Source organism: Haemaphysalis longicornis, unplaced genomic scaffold, assembly GCF_048455015.1.
Source record: "Haemaphysalis longicornis isolate Haplotype H1 unplaced genomic scaffold, Haemaphysalis longicornis Haplotype H1 scaffold_1, whole genome shotgun sequence".
NCBI classification, from domain to species: Eukaryota; Metazoa; Arthropoda; class Arachnida; order Ixodida; family Ixodidae; genus Haemaphysalis; species Haemaphysalis longicornis.
The window spans coordinates 229,840,454-229,860,775 of record NW_027526203.1 but is presented as its reverse complement, the minus strand read 5'-3'; the positions used below and the strand labels follow the sequence as shown (position 1 = coordinate 229,860,775).

The window sequence follows — 20,322 nt, the reverse complement described above, 5'->3', positions numbered from 1 at the left end:
GACTGCACTGGTTATCAGCGTAAGATAACGTTTAATATCGATCTTTAGCGGCGGTCGTGGTGAGGGACTTAGGGCGACGAACCTTGCCCCCCAAACCACGGAAGCATCGGCCACAGCTTTCACATGCCAAGCAGAAGCAGCGACGTCACCTAATCTCGCTGGTCACGCCGGTGGCTATCAGCAGGCTGTGCAGCACATATCGAAAGCCACACGTTCGCGCGTTGTTGTCAACAGTTTTGACCTCTGTACACCTGTGCGCTAAGCACAGTTATAGCCTTTGGCACATTTCAGGCAAAACGTTAGCACATGACTAAGTTGAAATGCTGACTGGTTTGGTTATTACAACAATTGGCTAGAAAATTCGGTGTGGTAAAAGAGTACCTAATAAATTAAAACAACATGGCGAGCTCCACCACGTCTGGAGCGGTCCAGGAGGGTGGTCACGAGACAAAAGGCACTGCCATCGCAGATTTTTCGGCATGGGTTTGTGGCGTTCTCGCTGATTAACGGGACTCCCGTGTAACAGTCACACGCCTGTTTCAGGGCACACGAATCATTGGCTTGTTGGTATACGAGCACCACGTGTCACACTGTACCTTAATTGTAACGCAGACAAACACGTAGACGTATATGTAAAGGTGGGTGAACAAAAATCACGCGGCGAAAGAGTTACCACAGAAGACAGCGGGAGGCGCTTCGTTAAGCTGGCGCACGTAAGGGGAAAATCAGGCCCTAAAGAAAGCGCTACAGAAACCTAACAGAACTTCAGCCCCATTTTTAGGAAGTGGTTATTAGCTGCTAGAATACTGGCTCTGGAAATACTGCAACCAAAATTTTATTTTCCGAAACTTTGAGCCTTTCCTGCTCTTTCTCTCTGTTTTTAAGCTCTAGGTGAATTCACTGCACCTTCCGTTCTCTTTTGCTTTGCCAGCTAAGCATCATTCGTTTGGCGAGTGTCATGAATATGTCATGTAGAAATGAAGTGACTGATCTGTAATTGTCTGGCACACCCCGGGCTTACTCCCATGTCCAAGTCTTTTTATAGGGGAATAGATTTCATAATTATATATATATACTTGAAAGTCACCAGCAGTGCGACTTCATTTCATATCCAGCTTTTCAATCCCCTCCTTTCCTTATTGAATCTACATTTTGTGATTTCAGAAAACTAATGATGGCAATTTTCCATTGCATTTCTCTTTTCCTGAATGTGATACACGCGTATACAGAGCCAGCTATTCACCGGCTCCAGTGGTCATTCTTTTAATGTGAGAGCATTATACAGCCCATCGGGCGATAAAGCCGGTGTCTGGTGTTCGTCTCGCTCCTCTTAAAGGGGCACTGACACAAAAATTTAGCATCTTGTTTTTTTCGTTGCGATAAGTAGCTAGTGACCTACTTATAACCTGTAGAAACCTCATTTGCTTCAGCGTGCGACGGTTGTTTAATTAGAGGGATTTTAAATGCGGCCAGTCGCAGTTTCGGTTTCAGCGAGTGCCGTGAAACGATGGATTTTGTGGATTTTGTGTGAACAAAGCTGACCACGTGACCGTCGGAGGGATATCACAGAGCAGAGCCGCCGTAGCACTGTCGAATCCGCATCGACGGCAGTTTCTGCGAATGCCCCCACGTACTGATCTCGTGAGGCGCTTAATTAAATAGCGACCGTGGATGTGACGCAGGCGCTGCGAATGCTACCGCGGCTAAAGAACGACGCGCGACGCTCGAGACGGTGGGTGGCAAGACGCGCGCTGGGAGCAGCCGCGGCCGGTCTGCCTACAGGTCCGCCTACAGATGTGTTCGGCTCAGCACTGCGGCGGATATTCGAGTGCCGCTCTCGTAAGCGGTGCAGATGACAATTTTTAATGCGACCCGCCATCGCATCATTAGCTCCTTTCTCATGTAAGCCACTATGGTCGGGACTTGGGGACAATTTCGTGCAGCGGTAACAAGCTATCACTCGAGCTACCTGCGCCGGCCTGGGCCACTTCGCGGCCGTGGCCGCCGCCTGCACAGCGACCGTGCGGCTAGCTCAGTGGGCTTTTCGTGCCTCCGGCGCGTTTTCGCATCCAATGGTAATAAACAGTAATAGAAACAGAGTGCCTGCAATCGCTGTAGAACTTTGGTCGCGGCCAGCTGCCCGATTAGCTGACGAAATCACGGCGCCTCCGCCGCCAACGATCGGGTCGTTCGTTCTCGAAAGCAGAAGCTCCGCCCTCCGGCCCTCCGATTGGAGCGGCGAGCCGGGCGAGCCTGCGTAAAACGCCGGTAGTGCGGAAGCGGCAAACACAAACTCGTGACGTGTTTGGATGTTGTTTATTTACAATTGCGCGTGGTCCTCTGCTGGCTGCTCGGTTGCGTTTCGCACACTTCAAAATTGATTTTAAATATGTTCTAGGCTGTATTCGCCGCTGATATTTTGCAGATGATGTATATGTGTTCCCACCAATCTATCTCCTACGTTATCTCGCCTTCAAAATTTTGTGTCAGTGCCCCTTTAATGTTTGTGAGAAGCTGTAAGCCTAGACTGCAGGGGTTGTGTCCTCATTTCAAGAGGCGAGGAGAAATGACGTTTGGATACAGGCCCAGACGATGCGCAGTTAGTGGCACCTTCGAAAAGGAGTGCGCCCATTGGCTGTGACACATTCCATAGCATGTGGACACTCAGCGGGGTGTATACAAGAATGGCTTCTAAACCACCCAATGGCTACACAGCGCAGCATATCCCCTCATAGGTGTGTTCAACTCCGAACGCCGTCCTGCCTACTAAGCAACGTTCATGGCACAGTGCTAAATTTAAATAAACACTCAGCGGCGTTCCGTTGGACTTATGTATTCACAACTTATCAGCAGTTTTTGGGTGCCTGCGGAGTTTTTTTTCTCAAGGCATAAAGTCGTCAACCGCGGACTGCAGCTCAACAAGCAATGAGTTTGGCGTCACTTGGCATGTCGTTAGGCTCAATGTTGTGGGAGTCGTAGAAATCCGCTACACCGATTCGGTGCTTACTACCGTAGAAGAGACATTACCTGGCTACAGTGAACTAGAATATCCTAGTTCACTGTAACTTGGCCGCGGCAAGCAGACGACAAGCTGGCGCTCCTGCGCGGGCTTTGTCAGATGGCATCACAGCTGCACGCTCACGCGTGTGCTGGACTTCCGCGAATGCGCACGTGATTCAGAACGATTCGAGAGGGTGGTCATCTGGGTAGGGCGCATCTCCAGTGGAAGCTACTCTGTCACGAGCTTTGTCTCCTATTCTGTTCAAGACTAGATGGCGTGAAGCATGAATGCCTTTGGACCTTGTGTGCACGTTTTCGGAAGGTCCAAAATAAATGGGTGTGCTTCGTCACTACTGTCTATTGTGCATATGAATCAGGTAAACCTTGTTGCGTTGCTTTATCGTAGGCCGGCTACATGGTTAACACGCCGGGAGCTGGCGTGGTGGTCTATGTCAGAGAGCGGGGCTGGGTCGCCGTAAGATCCTCAACCCAACAACGTTAAGGTAATTAAGAAAAAAATAGTACGTCAGGCCTAAGGCCGTACTTTAGGTCTAACGTCGTACCGGTGCCCGCTGAAAAAGTACTCTGCCTACTCATTTTATGCAAGCTGCACTGACCAGTTGATGTCACAGAACCTTAAGCCTAAGCCGGCCCATACCCGACAGTTGTAACTGTTAGTTCAGCAAAGTGATACATACCCGCATAGCGCACACTGAGCTTGGTGCATGCTCGCGGGGACACGCCAGTCAAGCGCAGCAACAATCAGTCAGTTACTTCGAGAGCAAGCACTAGGGGGGTAAGCCACATGAAATCTGTGTCCGTGTTCTGAATTATGTGTGCGTACTCTGAATACCACATTACAAAAGTGTTACATACTACCCTCAGAGCAGCTCACGGCCGCATGTGGCATTGGTCAACGCTCAATAAGCAGGAATGTATGATGCTTCGGACGATGTCCCATAACTGGAGCAGCCAAATTCTGTAGTTTTTCAGCTTCTGTTTTTCCTTCTCTTGAGGCCCGTTCACAGTTGCGACTGGGGAGACCAAAGCGATGCGATTTCTGTCGCTCTAGTTGTATCACTCTTTCGTGACGACAGAAATAGGTTGAGACCAATCAACAAGAGCGATGCCGGGCGACTAGAGCGACAGAAATCGCATAGTCGCAAGTGTAAACGGGCCCTTAGAGCTTCTGCATGAGAATTCTGCCACCGGGACTGGGGACTGGAACCGGCATTGGAACGTTGTGGTCGCTTTTCATTGGGCATCCTCGATTTACTGCTTCTGGATAGTCCGCGCGCAGTCAGCCTTTTTGAAGCGAGGGTGCCATAACAGTATACATGTGAATATCAAGCACTAGATCGCGCTTCGGCCAAAACGCAGATGGCCAGGACAGATCAAGCAGGTCCTTTTTTTTTGTTTTCAGTGGAAACCGTTTTATAGCTGTTTGCATACATTTTTCTTCCTGGCTCAATTGTTATATTCCACTGTTTTTTGTTATTTTTTTCGTTTCTTAACCACAGCCTAGTTTTTATTGCCATCCTTTTATCCCAGCCTCTGTGAGGGTGTGTGTTACTCTTTATGGCAACCAACCAACCTGTGTACCACAACTATTGTCTTTCGATTTAAATGCACTGCTGTCTTTGCGAGTAAAAACCTGTCACACTACTGTGCATATACATGTGTTGTGGATATCATCGAAACGCCATTGCACTCACCACATGTTACATCACTGAAATCTGCACGATTAATGGGGAAATTATCGCCTGATTTGGTTTCCGAGCACGGACCTTGACAGTCGCATGGGCAGAAGTGCGGTCCGCACAGCCGATACCCCACTGTCCCATTTGTGGGTCTCCTCTGCTCATGCGTAAAATTGTGGAGGGGAGGGCCATTTCTAGACCACCTCTATTTTGTTCTGCAGCATATCCGTTGCTTCATACTAACTCCCTGTGTTCTTGAGGCGCTGAACTTTTAATTTTTTTCCGATGCTTTGAATGATGTTCCATTTCTGCCGTAAAACCAACTAGTCCTCAACAGCTCCGACTTTTCTTCATATTTTGCGACCTGTGTATCACGAGAGGCTTGCAACTCAAGTGCTGTGCAGACGATATAGGGTGGAAGAGTGTTGTCACAAGTGAAAATATCATTTCCTTGCTGCAGGTGAAATGCCGGAATGAAGCCAGTGGCTGCAACATCCTCGCAGCCACTTCGAACAACGCCGGGCGGTTTGGGCAGGTCTGCGATCATGTCAATAAACTGTCCTCTTCCCTCCTGCCCACTCACAAGATAACGTTTAGATATGGCAATGTGCAACTTATGTTAAAAATTGTAGTTGATTAAAAATATAAACAATACATTATTGCTAATGTACGTGTTTTATATTGCAACTAGATGTATGCACAATCCACACGTATACATGTAGGGTGGAACGTGTTGTCACAGGTGAAAATATCATTTCCTTGCTGCAGGTGAAATGCCGGAATGAAGCCAGTGGCTGCAACATCCTCGCAGCCACTTCGAACAACGCCGGGCGGTTTGGGCAGGTCTGCGATCATGTCAATAAACTGTCCTCTTCCCTCCTGCCCACTCACAAGATAACGTTTAGATATGGCAATGTGCAAATTATGTTAAAAATTGTAGTTGATTGAAAATATAAACAATAAATTATTGCTAATGTACGTGTTTTATATTGCAACTACAGTCTAGTCCACTTATAACAATATCCAAGTGCCAAGAAAATCCCATTGTTATAACTGATAATCGTTATAAGCGGGTCGAGAAAAAAAAAAGCCACAAGAGAGATCAAAACATTTTATTAGCAGGCAAGTGAGGTAGTGCAACTACTCGTTTGCAGAAAAGCCATAGTCAGTCAGCTTTGACTGCTTCACGCGAAGCTGACGCACATCTTTTTCGAGAGCATCTAATTGCTCCACATAGCTGAGCGGGAGGTCCTTCGCGAAAATGAAGTCCCGTAGGGACTGTATCATTCGTTGGGCCTCGTGCGATGACGGTACCTGGGTAGGCTGCTCAGCCGCGTCGTCGTCGTCGTCGCTATCACCGCTGTCCGCTGCACCACGCACACTCGCAACGATCGCCTCGTCACTGAGGCACTCGGACGTTTCCACACCATCGTCGGCATGGAGAAAATCGTCGAGACCCGACGCGTCTTCGTGAAGCGCCGACCATAACTGTGGCACCCCTTCATCGTCGGGTGCTTCCATGGCCTCCCCTGGGATCGCATCCTCCTCGCCTGCTTCCTCCTCGTGACGTCGCCGAACGAAGCCAGCCTGCTGAAAGCAGTTTCGCACCGTGGAGGCGCGAACTCCACACCACGCTCCGAAGATAAACTGCGTGGCCATGAGCAGAGTTATCTTCAGGTCAGGTTCCTGGCTTCCCCGTGCGGCGTTGTCCACGTTCAGCAAAAGCCTGTCGAGGACGCGCCGGCGATATAGCACCTTGAAGTTGGCGATCACGCCGGCGTCCATGGGCTGCAAGCCTGCCGTGGTATTGGGCGGAAGGAAGAACACTTCCACGCTTGCCATGTCAGGCATGGAGTGGTGCGCACTACAAATGTCCAACACAAGTGCCACCTTCCTTTTCTGCCGCTCCATCCCCTCGTTGAATTCCATGAGCCACTCGTGGAACAGCGCCCGCGACATCCACGCTTTTCCATTGTGGCGGTACCGCACTGGGATTCGTGCAGCACCGCGGATTCCTCGACTTGCCAATTACGAACGCCTGACACTTGTCACTGCCGTCCATGTTGCTGCACAAGAAGACAGTAACGCGCAGCTTACTGTTCTTGCCACCCTTACAAGGGTCTCCTTTCACAGCGTGCGTCTTGGAGGGAAGCATTTGGAAAAAGAGACCGGTTTCGTCGCCGTTATAAATATCGTGGTCAGCATACTTTTCAAAGATGCTTGGCAACGTCTCCTCTTCCCAACGACGTTTTGCCTCCACGTCGAGGGATGCTGCCTCGCCCGTAACTGCTTTATACACGATCCCGTGCATTTCCTTGAACCGCTGTAACCAGCCGCCACCCGGCTCGAGGTCGCTCTCGTTTAGCATGCAGGCGAACTGCTTCGCCTTCGCGGCCAGAATTGGCCCGCTGATCGGCATGTTCATCGCACGAGCGCTCAAAAACCATTCGAACAATGCGTCCTCAACGTCTTTGTGGGCGCCCTGTCGAACCCTCTTGCGGTTCCCACTGTCCATGCCACTCTCCGTTATTTTGGTAGCGAAACGGATGATTGTGGAGACGGTCGATTGTGAGAGCCCGTACTTGGCCACGAGGGCGGACACTTTTTGGCCATTTGCGTGGTCTTTCAAAATTCTCTTCTTCACTTCTAGAGTGATTGCCGTGCGCTTTCTTTTCTGCTGCGACGGCGCGCAACTTTGCGAAGGAAGCGCCGCAGGCGAATCGGCCATGGCGTCCGAACGTTCAGTCCGACTCCGCAGTGAAACTGGTGAAACGTTGAACGGAGGCAGATGCGGAGAAAAAAAAGCACTCAGTTCGGCGTGCAGAAAAGGCGAGGGAAACTTCTGAGCTGCGAGCAGTGCGAGCCGAACCACAGAACTGGCCGAACCAGCCGAACGGTGGTTCGGCCGGACGCGCGGATGAGGCCAAAGCAGCGGCTCCGGGAGGGGAGTCGGGAAGAAAAGCTGCTCCTCCTCTCGCTTGGCGCAGTCGACTCGTTTTCTGAGGAGTGGACGGGATGCAAGGCGTGTCGCGTGCTGTCGGCGCCGAGTGCCGGCGCCGGCGGCAGCTCGCATTTTCGGCGCGCGCGGTAAGCGGATTCAATCGCTATATCCGATATCGCGGCTCGGGAGCATCGTAATAAGCGGGTTATTTTACCATAGAAAGCATACAAAATTGGACGGTGCAATCGTTGTCCATCGTTATATCCGATATATTGTTATAAGCGGTATCATTATAAGTGGATTCGACTGTAGATGTATGCACAATCCGCACGTATACATGTAGGGTAGAACGTGTTGTCACAGGTGAAAATATCATTTCCTTGCTGCAGGTGAAATGCTGGAATGAAGCCAGTGGCTGCAACATCCTCGCAGCCGCTTCGAACAACGCCCGGCACTTTGGGCAGGTCTGCGATCACCTCACGTCAACAAACTGTCCTCATCCCTCCGGCCCATCCACAAGATAACGTTTAGATATGTTAGTGCGCAAATTATGTTAAAAATGGTTAATTGATTAAAAATACAAATAATAAGTTATTGCTAACGTGTGTGTTTCTTTTTATATTTGTGAATAGATGTATGCACAATCCGCATGTATACCTGCATGCCATTCTTGCTCAAGCAAAAACCCTTAAGTCCCTGAGCTTTGAGAGAAAGGCCTTGGCACGGCAGTGGACACAAAAAAAAAAGGCGATTCGTTGTGCCATCGCTTGGAAGAGGGATGACACACTTTGATGGGACTGGTGGGTTAGGAGCGCTGGAACGCAAGGCGATTGGGGGGAGGGAGGGTGTATTGCCACTTTGAGGTCTTTGTATCTGCAGGTCGACGTACATTGAGCACTTTTTTTCCAATGGGTACCCGTTGACGCCATTAGACTCAATTGGGCCTAACGTCCTAGGTGTAGACTTGAAGTCGGGTAACCTTCAAGTTCAGCTTTACGACATGCCAAGCAACATCATACACAATGTACGTCGAGCTGTGGATGCCGATTGACAAAGTTAAAACTTCAAAACTTTCATTGAAGTTTTTCTCTCTTTAAGTGTGACGTTAGGTCTAACGCCAAGCGATCACATACCCACGTTGCCTGCGCACCCTTCTTCTGCGCACCAACCTTTTCACAAGTAAATTATAACACGGAAAAATACAGGAAGTTTCAGACACCATTTGCGCGCAAAAAAAAAAAAAAAAAAATGTTACGCAACTTTTAAGGTGCACTCGAGCTTGTGGCAATGAGGTGCCCCTTGGCGGCCATAGGACGTTTTTCACTGTTTTTTTTTTCAACACGCCTACTGGACGATTAGACAAACAAACGTGATGGCGACCACATGCGATGGTGCGGGTGCCACCAGCAACAGCCGTGGTGTAGGCAAAACAAGAAAAGCATATCAGCATTTTTTTATTGTTTGTCATGTTTTTTTGGTGTGCCTTCGGAAGTACATTAAGCCGAAATGTACACAGATTAAGTTGTGGCAAGTTTTCCTTGACTGAAAGGCAATAATATTGAAAAAAAAAAAGGCTGACTGTTGCTGGACAGCCTATGACACATGATGCTAACCGCCTAGATATCAGTTAAGAGGAGTTGCTATTGCGAAGCACAGTTATCTGATGTCAGGGCAGCATGATATCATCATCATAAACTTTATTCAGAAAGAGGGGGAGGTGCAAGTTGCAGAATTTTGTGGGAGCTTGCATATAAGAATTATGGGGCCAATTGTCAATCGGCTTAGTAACAACCATTTGTAACGTCCCACTGAGCTGCTGCCGGTGCTTCTCAGATGTGTTTATGCATACTTGGTACAATACGTTGCTGATGTATGTGTGGGCCAATTTTCAATGGTGGTGTATGTCAGTGCTCACTTTTTTCCCTATACTGCTGTCCCCCGGTTACAAACATTCTGGTTGTAGTCATGGACAAATGAAAAGTGAACACCAAAATACGAGCGAGAACACGCAAAATTGTAGAATACGGTTCGCGTGGAGACCACATAATGACGCGGTTGTGGTATATTTGAAAATTCACTTCTGCAAACTTTGTTACTTTTTCATGGAGCCATGTGACGATTTGACCCGTTCTTATTTACGCGTTTGCATTTCTTTTGTCCACGACTGTACATAACTTGCGCCAATAGTTGCTGAAACACTGGAGGAACTGTAGCGCCAGCATTGGCGCAGAATTATGCACAGGTGCCATACGTGGCCTTTCCCCTGATCTGCCATGCTGGCGCTTCATATCTTGTGCCTGATAGCGAGATGCCTTCAGGCTGCAGGGCGATGTTTGCCTTCCCTTTTAGTGCAATGATTTCTTTTTCTTTCTTCCGTTGATATGAGCGTGAATAAGCAGCATGGCCGCCGCTGCAGTTGGTACAGTGGGGCAGGTGCAGAACAAGTTCCTCGGGTATGGTCCATTTTGCTGCAACTGGCACGTCTGTTTACCCCTACAGCTTCATGACCTATAGCAAAATTTCTGACCAGTGTACCACTGATGCGAGCTGGAATGTATGGTATGACTTGATTCTTTACATAGCCAGTACGCATACGGTCTCCGGGAGGAGAACTGTTCTGCCAAAGGTGAGGGCAATGTGTATGGTTTGTATCTTTGTTCGTAAAAACCTTCAAGGTATCCATTTCCAGAAAGGACAAGGAAGTCTGCCTTAGTGATGACACCCTGAACTGTATTCATAGAGTGGTGAGGGCTCCACGGGAGGTCAATTTTCTTTACGCATGTACCCCGTCACACTGCCTTATCCTCAACTTCGACCAGCAGGCCACCATTTGATCTTATTGTGCTTTGTAGCAGGCTCAACAGGCATATGGATACTAGGAAAGGTGGCATTTTCATTATCACAGTACACCACATGGAAACACATCCTGGCTTTCTTCCAGCAAAAAATTCAAAGGCTGCATCTGTGTGCCCTCTTTTCAGAGATCAATTGGCTGCCATGCAGCCGGGCATATGTTTGGAAGCCATGCTAGCCATTCGCCCACCACGGGGACCTACCTGAAAGTGCAGATTTTTGCGGCAGTCATACCTGACAGCTTACAGCACAAGACTGCCTAGGGAAGACAAGTATAGAAGACAGGACAGGCATGGAAAGAGGATAGGATAGAAAAAGGAGAGAGGGAATGTCAGGTTATTACCACCATTCAAGTGCGGGCCTTCCAGAGCCTTGTCTACTACCTCGAGGCCACAGGGCTGAACCAACGCCACCAGTCACCTCGGCTTGAGCCGTTTTAACTACTTTTCTCTCCTTTTCGACTACTTTTAGTTCTTTTCTTTCCTTTCTCTCACAATTACTGTGCTCCAACCTTTACCCCATACCCCCTCACCAAGTTGAATGCAGATGTGCCCTTACGTGGGCATAATAATATCCTTGGTTGAACTTTCCGTTACTTATTTCTGAATAAAATCACTTACTACTACACCATCCATGTGCTCTCACTGTGCACCACCCGATTGCCAGACAGTTTGAGGCAATCAGATATATGCCTAATACAGGGGTGGAACAGGGTACATGGGTCTGGGAGCAGTCCTGGGAGCAGGCAAGATTGCCTTTTGTAGCAGGCTTGGAGCAGCCAGAAAGGCTTTAGCAGGGGGCTGTCACAGGCTGCTGTGACAGCTCCCTGCTAATTAAGTGTAATCTATTTACTGTATTAGGCATTCAACCTTGCGCTAGATTCACTCCGAACCAGGAACGCAGTTCTTGTACTATATCTGTAAATTTGCAATATGCGGAGTTACCTACCTCCAGAGTTATAAGATAATAGGCCTCGCTTCGTGTCCGCTACATGGCAGTGTTAAGCGAACTCGCGGGGCATCCTGTAAAAAAGGGCGTTTGCTTGCATTTTTTCTGTCGAACAGCAGTTTCAGAGCGTGCAACACAGAACATAGCTTTGTCTTCACCCATCACGGAGTTGTGAGAGTCGACGAATGTATGCCGTTGATCACGTAACTAGTGCGTGTTAGAAGGCCGCGCTGGACCATTACTGCTGGACCATCTTCCACATAAGCAAAACTAATTACAAAGTTCACAAGCAAAGATCAGTAATTACTTCATAACATAGGCGAACCAAATTTAACAAGTGAGGGCAAAGCGCCCAAGATCCTGTTTGTTCAATACATGCCAGCTATGCTAGTCAAAAATGGTCGACTAAATTGAAGTTTACCTCCAATAAACTACAACCTTTCATGCGAATGTTATTTTGTTTTCTATCTTTTGCGATGAGACACGAAAACATTTGACTCATTTTTGGTCATTTTCCAATGATTGGGTGCAGCAGCCGACCCTGACAAACACAAGAGTGCAAAGAGCACACAAATAAATCAAAGTGAAAGTGGAGAAGAAACGTAGTGCTTGCCGCCTTAGAGCTAAGCAAAAGCCAACTTTGATAGCCACTCATAGCCTTCACGAAACCGAAACCATTACCGCATTGAAACGGAAAACACAATGTTACAACTACGTTTTTGGGCACGAGGCATAATGGCGGTCGTATCTGGTAGAGCCCCTTGATAAAGGGACTTTAGTATCAGACAGCTCAATTCAGGCTCTGCGGAGCAGGATAGCACTGATAAACGAGTTGGGCTTAATAGGGGCGGTTCAGTGCAGGATCGTGCAGGTAAACAAGTTTGGCGCTGAATGGCGCAGATGGCGCAGCTGTTCCACCCCTGCTGAAAACACACCTTCCTTTCTGGCTAAGGTAAATAATAGTGAAAGGAAAATGACACTCCAAACAAGAGAAAAACTGGTGCATTTATTGCACATTTCCAAAGAATGTCTGCTCTATTACACAAGGAAACAACCTCACAAAATAGCTTTAAGGAAAACACGTTTCAATTAACACTAAAAAATGCTTCGCAACATTTCATTCAATATGTGTACATTTGTTCTTTTACTCCACATGAGTATCACACAGGTGTTAATTACAATTACTGTCTTATAAATCTATAGCTACACAAGTCTACATAACGCTGGGGGAATGCAAGAGGACAACACTCTCGTTTATTGTTTTCAAGCACACTAGATGGAAAGAAACACTCGGAGCTTCCATGACTGGAAAAGGCAATGGTTTTTCTTTTCTTTACACTATCACAGTAATAATGTCTCACTAAAAGTTGCGCACCCCTTGCCAAACATTGACAGCTGCGGGTGAAAATTTGCGTTTCCTTTAAAGTTAGGCCAGAGTGCATGTCTCTCAAACTGTTCAGTATGTCTCTAAAAATTAACATTGTTATTACGACAGAACAACTGTACTGAGCTAGGACAACATCATTTGCCATACGCAATTCAAAGACGTTCACGATAAGCCATTTTCAGAGCTCAAAATCAATGGACCTCTCCTGGGCTGGCATATGCCACATGACAGCAGCAATGTCACGGCCAACGCACGTGCTTGTCACAGTCAGGCAGCTAGGTGGTTGGCAAAGCATTTGCAGCAGATTTAGTTTCGGGCATGGAAACATGCTCCAAAACAAGAAGCGTTGCATGGTGAATGTGGGAGGTACTTGTACCACTGGGCACACCAGTAAAATTAGTACGAACACCCCTGTACCAACCTTCAGGTTCGACTGTAAATACTCCAACTTGGCCAGATAAAAGCATTAGGTAATGGCCCCGTTGGCAGTGGGGCCACATATTAACACCTCTTGCACCTTCGTCAAACAGTGTTCGCCTTGCCAGTGCAAAAGAACGTCTACGGCGCACCGCGCGCGCTCTCATACCCCCGTGCGGTACAGATCTCCCTGGCGGGTTGTCTCGCCAAGATGAGGTCCTGCTCAGACGTCTTCGCCTGGGAGTCGCCCTCACGCCAGCTGTGACGAGGTCCTGGCCTCCTCAATACCATGCCCCGTTCAACTCCACCTGCCCCTTTTGCCCCGCTCCAGTTGACCAGGCTACAGCAGAGCACCTGGTGTGGAGTTGCCCTGCTCTGCGAAACCTATGCGCTGTGCACATCGCCACCTGCGGCCCGCGCCCCGGACGTCCGCCAGACTTCATGGCGTGGATATACAAGGACCACATCATGGCCCCCTGCTCCGATTCCTTCGGGAATCCGGCGTGTATCTATACATTTAGTTTCCCCTTATGCTGATTAGCAAATTTCCGCAAAAAAAAAAAAAAAAAAAAAAAAACAGCCCGGAAGTACACCACTAAGGCCGGTAACAGCTTTGCGAGAGCGAGATTGGTCAGACGGTTGAACCCCTCTGCTGCATCGCCATGCACCACCCAGAGGCATGACAAAGCCACACCGGTCAGCAGAACATTAGTTTATTTTTCAAGCTGCATTGCTCAGCTGGTTCAGCTTGCTAAGTAATGCCCACTGGGTGTTCGAGTCGTAAGTCGCCTAAACTGCAGGCAGCCATATCGAGTCGGCAGCAGAAACAATGACGCCCACATGTTTGAAACAGTGCCTTTAGTGCAAAAGGCGATTTCTAAACCTGCAGGAGCCAACGCCCTCCACCACTGACTGGGAGCCTTCCGCAGCAGTGGTGTTGGTTGCAGGCTACAATTTATGGGTCCGTCTTAGCTCTTTCAGCAGTGGTCTGAACGGAACAAAACCAACAGAAGCCACAGATATGACAAAAGTGTTTGACACCCACAGACTGAGCAAGCAACTACCTCAACTACATTGAAAGCAAATGACCACAGCACTTTTTGGTTGTCTATGATGTTTTAAGTTTCCAGAATTTGGGTCCATGAAGTAGACCTCTGCTATTGCAGTAATTCACAAACTTTGTCGGATCTTTGCAAGGCATGAATTACTACTAGAACTAGAAGTTTGCAATGATCATGGCCTGCAGATTGTGTCAAGAGAGTTCAAAGATTTTGTGGTTCATTATGGCTTCGTGCACTCAAGTCCCGCATTTCTCAGGTATAACGGACTGGCCGAGAAAAGAGGAACAAGTAGTCAAGGACCTTTGGTGGAATATAGAGAGCAAGTAACAGGACTTCTACTTGGGCCAATTATAGGGCGCGTCATCTCGAAAATGGCTGATCCCCAGCATTACTGCTAATGGAAGAAGCCTCAGAAGACTGCTTTCAGATTTTTCTCCCATTCTTTTCTTTTCTGCCTCAGCTCCATCAAAGAGGATGTCCCTAATAAAAAGATTTCGACTCAGTGGACTGCATGACATTTCTTGCCCGCTTTCTCATAAGATTGGACATAAAAGATAGCAATGCGGATAAGGTTACTGCTCCCTGGTACAGAGAGCGCATTGGCCTCCTCATATGCTGCAGCTGCTTCTATTTCTTGAGGCTTCCATCGCTTAGCCACCATGCCAAGCTGGAGCACATGTGATCGGTCGTCGAGCTTTCCTAACTCCGCTGAAAAAAAATGGGATGCCTTGAACCTGAAAATTTCAACTCAATGAGCCCCAAGGAACTAACTGAACTCATCGGAGCCATATGCCATGGAGACTTGAAAGGCAGGCTGAAGGCCGAGATAGTTGTAGAGCTTTGCCGGCACACCGCTGGGAAAGAGATCGGGAACAGTTTCCTAGATGCCCTCTTACGATGCGGGGGCAATTTTAGTATAATGCCAAGAATTTCCCCATGGAGGTGGAGGATCAGCAGCAGTGGTAGCCTAATGTTGGATCATCTATGTAACCTCTCTCGCCCACCTCCTCGTAGCACGGAATGCGGACCACACTAAAGGGTCATCAATGATGTTTCATAAGCTGCTGCTGCCTATATTTCTTGAGGCTTCCATCGCTCGACCACCTTGGCAAGTTGGAGTGCCTGCTGTCAGTCTTGGAGCTTGCTTCTGAAACTACCACTGCAAAACTACGCTCCAGACCACACTAACGGGTCATCAATGATGCTTCATAAGCTGCTGCTGCCTCTATTTCTTGAGGCTGTCATCGCTGGGCCACCCTGGCAAGTTGGAGTGCCTGCTGTCAGTCTTGGAGCTTGCTTTTGATACTACTACTGCAAAACCACACTACAGATCACACTAAAGGGTCATCAATGATCTTTCATAAGCTGCTGCTGGCTCTATTTCTTGAGGCTTCCCTTGCTGGGCCACGCTGGCAAGTTGGAGTGCCTGCTGTCGTTTTTGGAGCTTGCTTTGGAAACTACCACTGCAAAACCACCCTCCAGCACACATTGAAGTCATCAATGTTTCATAAGCTGCTGCTGCCTCTATTTCTTGAGGCTTCCATCACTGCACTACCCATCTGAGATGAGATGCCTCTGGTCGGTCTTGGAGCTTGCCGGAACTACCTTTGGAAAAGCATGCCCCAGACATACTCAAGGCATCATGGTGTACCTCACGTTCTATTCCTTCTTAAAGCTTCTTTCATTTGGCCACTCTGCCAAGTAGAATTCCCAAACGTCCTCTTATAATGTGTTGGCAATTCTAAGATAATCCCAAGATATTGTCAAGGAGGTGGAGGGGTCAGCAGTGGCTTTCTGATGTTGGGTCGCCTCCGTGACTTTTCTAACCCACCTCCTGGGTGGAATGCGAACGGCGACAATGTGGTCGAAATAACCCTGGTACAAAGAACGAATTGACCACACCATGAACCATACTGACCGCACCACTGACAATTAATCTACATGTGCGCCACTGCCTAAGCAACATTTTGTGCATCTGTGAACGTGTTGTGACAGTGCCATAAGGATTCTGTCATAATGCTGTACAATTTGAAAATATACTGCACTAATATTTTTATATCACGCATTATTGTTAGCGGTCTGTCAAAAGTGACACCTGTATGTATTTATCCCATCACACCAGCAACCAGATTTCGCTATGGGTCCAGACAGAGTTATGCGTATTTCTTTGTTACTTTTTGCTGAGTAAAGTGAATGAGTGAATGTATTTACTCCATTTTTTGACGCTTCCATTGCTGGGCCACCCTGGTAAGTTGTGCCTGGTGTCAGTGTTGGAGCTTGGTTTTTAAACTACCACTGCAAAACCATGCTCAAGCCCTGACCAAAGGGTTATCAACCATGCTTCATAAGCTGCTGCTGCTTCTATTTCAGGCTTTCATCACCGGGCCACCTGCAGGATTGAAGTACGCTATCTGACGAGACTTCCATTTGTTTTGACCATTCTGCAAAGGGTGTGGTGGTTGATCGACATCGCATTCCAGCAAACCATTTTTGACTACAACCTACAATCTGAGACAGAAAATCTTGGAATAATTTCTTACTACAACCCTGTGTGTACTGCATAAGATCAGCCTTGGAGCTTGCTGGAACTACCTTTTAAAAGCCCGTTCGAAACCCTACTCAATGCGTCCTAAACGGTGCCCCATGTGCCGCTGCTGCTTCTTGAAGCCTCCTCCAAAGGGCGACCCAGTACTGGAGCGTGCCAGAACTACCGTCGAAAAGCACGCTCCAGACCATGCTAAACGTGTCAAACATTACATTATCTTCTGTTTCTTCTTGATGCTTCGCTGATTTGGCCATCATGCCGAGTTGGAGTGCCTGGAGTCGGTCCTGCAGCTTGTCAGAAACCACCACTGAGAAGCATGCTCCCCAGTATTCTGAGAGCCTCACAAATTGCATTCGTACAGCGAAAATGGGCATGCACCTATGTGTGCGTGAAAACCTGCAGGGAGAGAAGGGGGGGGGGGGGCAACCTTAGCAGATGCACCACGCATGGGCTCCCCCATCTTTGCATTGAAATCTTAACGCTTAACCTACGCCAATAAAACCACGTCCAACTGTCGGATTCTCGAGTGGAAGCCAGACACCAAGATCGCAAATGAGTCGCTTTTTCGAAAATTATTATGCTTTGAACTTCGCAAGCCATATTCGAATGCTGTCCCTTTCAATTTCAATAAGTATGGCCAGATGCCACTTTTGACCTTCTTCAAGACGTAAGCTTCGGCGAGGTCAGGCTGAACGCCTGACACCAAAAATAACGAGCCCCCCGCACCCTCCGAGTCGGAAGCAACGATATAAACCAAGGAAAACTTGGAAATGAGCATCAAACTAGACTTACCGGTACTTGAAGGATCCGATGACAACTGGGTCAGTCTGGTACGGCAAAAACAAACTGAGAGTTGCCAACCAAGCGTTGACCTGTGGAGGTCCTGAAATCCTAACGTTCCCAAGACACCAAACAATGCTGGGACCCACTACAGCCCCAAAACGACTTCAAGGGGGTACTAATTCGACCACGCAAAGTTCTATACTATACAACTTGGTCCATGCTAAAAGTCGGTGGGGGAGTCAAGATGGTGTCTTCAAAAAAGAACACACCAGAACCCTCATGCTCGCATGGAGACAATTCAGAATATCGCCATTGCCAGCATGACAAGCAGAAAATTGGCAATAAATATTTTACAAATAACCCACATCCGTCTGGGCAGAAAAGACTAAGCCGTCACTGCACACGTTGTGGTAGCACACAACTCCATCAAGGGGTAGTACAGTCACCTCTAGAGCAACAGAACTACGAAAAGAATTATGCACCTGGTCACAAAATACTACAAGCCAGAATGCTTGGGCAGATGCACGAAACCGTGATACTATTCTTTTGAAAGCAAGTCTCCTACATATGCTATTACAGCAGGGAAGTACGGTGTGCACTGTGCAGCCTGATGAAACAAGTGCGCCACACCTGCTGTGAAGTCATGTCCCCTGCGCCAACACGTGCCCAAACTTGGATACCAATGCATGCTTCAAGTGCGGAGCGAATGGCCCAGACCAAGACCATGCCTGTAACTCCAAGTGCATTCTGCCCCAGGGAATGCACCGGACGGCCTCCAAGGAGTGCCCAGAAAGTCCAAGGAAATCCTCGACCCTGCCGTAACAAGACTCGACGCCACAACAACGGGCCAGCCGCTGAAACCTTTATTGCCGCACCTAGCGTTCTCGCCTTCCCAAGAAACAGACACTAAGCCAGCGCAAGCCGGCTACAGCACACACATCCTCACCTAAAAGCGAGTGGCCCCACAACGTGTTTGCCCATCTGCTACAGTCATTAGCACGACCACACATTTTGTCCAGTTAAACGGGTGTAACAAAATGTTTACAGCAAATGGCACCAAGGCGAAGGAGTGCGAGTACAAGGAGGCTGCCAACTATTTTCATGTTTTGCCGAAGTACAGTGTTAAAAGAGACGCTGAATGTCCAACCTGCATAAACGACAAGCAATAAATGTTTCACTGCTCGATTTGAGAGTAAATAGATGCCTAACGCCAAAATGAACTCGGCTGATTAGGTTGTACGGGAGATGAAGAAATCTGCTTAAGTCAAAGGCGTACTTGTTAGTGCAATATGCTTATATAGTGTGCTTGGTCAATTAGTACATTTTGAGAGAGAGAGAGAGAGAAAGACTTTATTAAATGCCAGCAGAGGGGAGGTCCGGGCTACACAGAGCCGCTCCCTCCCCCCGACGCGTTTACGTCGATGGTGTCCGGCAACCGGCCGTAGAGGTCGGCTGCTTCTACAGGATGCACTGCACAGTCCCACAGGATGTGGGCCAAAGTTGCGCGTTCACGCTCACATACACTGCACACATCACTGACATAGACGTCCGGGCACACGTGGCGTGCGAGTGCCGGCGTGATTATCGATAGTGTCTGTAACTGGCGTAACAGCACTGCCTGCGAACGCGTGAGTCCCGGGTGGGGCGGTGGCGCGGTGCGGCGGCCGAGCCGGTACCACTCTAGCACCTCCCCGTACGTGAGGAGGGGCTCCGGGTCCCACCCGTCGTCGTCGTCGTGCCACGCAGGTGAGGGAGTGGGAGATCGACCAGATCGTGTCGTCCATGCGAGCGCTGTTCCCGGAGACCCACCAGCTGAAGCTGGCCTTTGTGGTGGTGACCAAGCGCATCTCGACGCGCTTCTTTGCCCGCCCCAACCAGGCGGGCACGATCAGCAACCCGCCGCCCGGCACGGTAGTCGACTCGGAGGTGACGCGCCCCGAGCGCTACGACTTCTTCCTGGTGTCGCAGAGCGTGCGCCAGGGCACCGTGGCGCCCACCCACTACAACATCATCCACGACACGACGGGCCTCAAGCCGGACCACATGCAGCGGCTGGCCTACAAGCTGACCCACCTGTACTTCAACTGGCCCGGCACTGTGCGCGTGCCCGCTCCGTGCCAGTACGCCCACAAGCTGGCCTTCCTGGCCGGCACCAGCCTGCACGCCGAGCCGCACAACAAGCTGTCCACGACGCTCTTCTACCTTTGATTTCCTCCGCCGAGTTGTTTTGCTAGTGGGGCTCAAATTGGGCCGGTGTGTGCATGCTCGTTTGATTTGCCAATAAAGGATTTGTGCCGGAGTTCTGTTTTGGCCAATCCCCCTACCCCCTGTTCACTTGGGAGGAGGAGGAAAAACTTTATTTGACTGAAGAGCTGGTAGGTGGGCGGGGTCGTCAGTCCAGGACTCCATCAATTCTACCCACCCACCGTCTTCGCTCTTTCGGTCAGCCATAGCTGCCTATTTTGAAGCCACAGCGCAACACAGATGCTTGTCATGCAGACAGTCAGCATTGTGCCTATTTGCACTTACAAGGGCCGTTCATGCATCTGTGTTGCTGCACACCATACTTGAAAAAGACTAGCACTGAGTGAACAAAATAAGCGAATGTATACTCCAGTTGTGGTCTATGGGCGACACAAGGGGAGACCGAGGCAGCATGCACGTGGCCTAATGAAGCATTCTACATA

At 48.8% G+C, this 20,322-nt stretch overlaps 1 protein-coding gene and 1 pseudogene across 1 annotated transcript in view; both read left to right on the top strand.

Annotated features, from left to right (window-relative positions):
• The window catches only part of LOC144142579 (uncharacterized), a 34,824-nt gene extending 26,627 nt beyond the window's left edge, over positions 1-8,197 (top strand). The window contains exons 3-5 of the mRNA XM_077674178.1: positions 5,161-5,235; positions 5,469-5,543; positions 8,031-8,197. Of these exons, the coding sequence (XP_077530304.1) occupies positions 5,161-5,235; positions 5,469-5,543; positions 8,031-8,165 (285 nt within the window). The 3' untranslated portion in view covers positions 8,166-8,197. The remainder of the gene's footprint in view (positions 1-5,160; positions 5,236-5,468; positions 5,544-8,030) is intronic.
• A 10,144-nt stretch (positions 8,198-18,341) lies between these two features.
• On the top strand, positions 18,342-19,952 carry LOC144158093 (piwi-like protein 1 pseudogene; annotated as a pseudogene).
• The last annotated feature ends 370 nt before the right edge of the window (positions 19,953-20,322 follow it).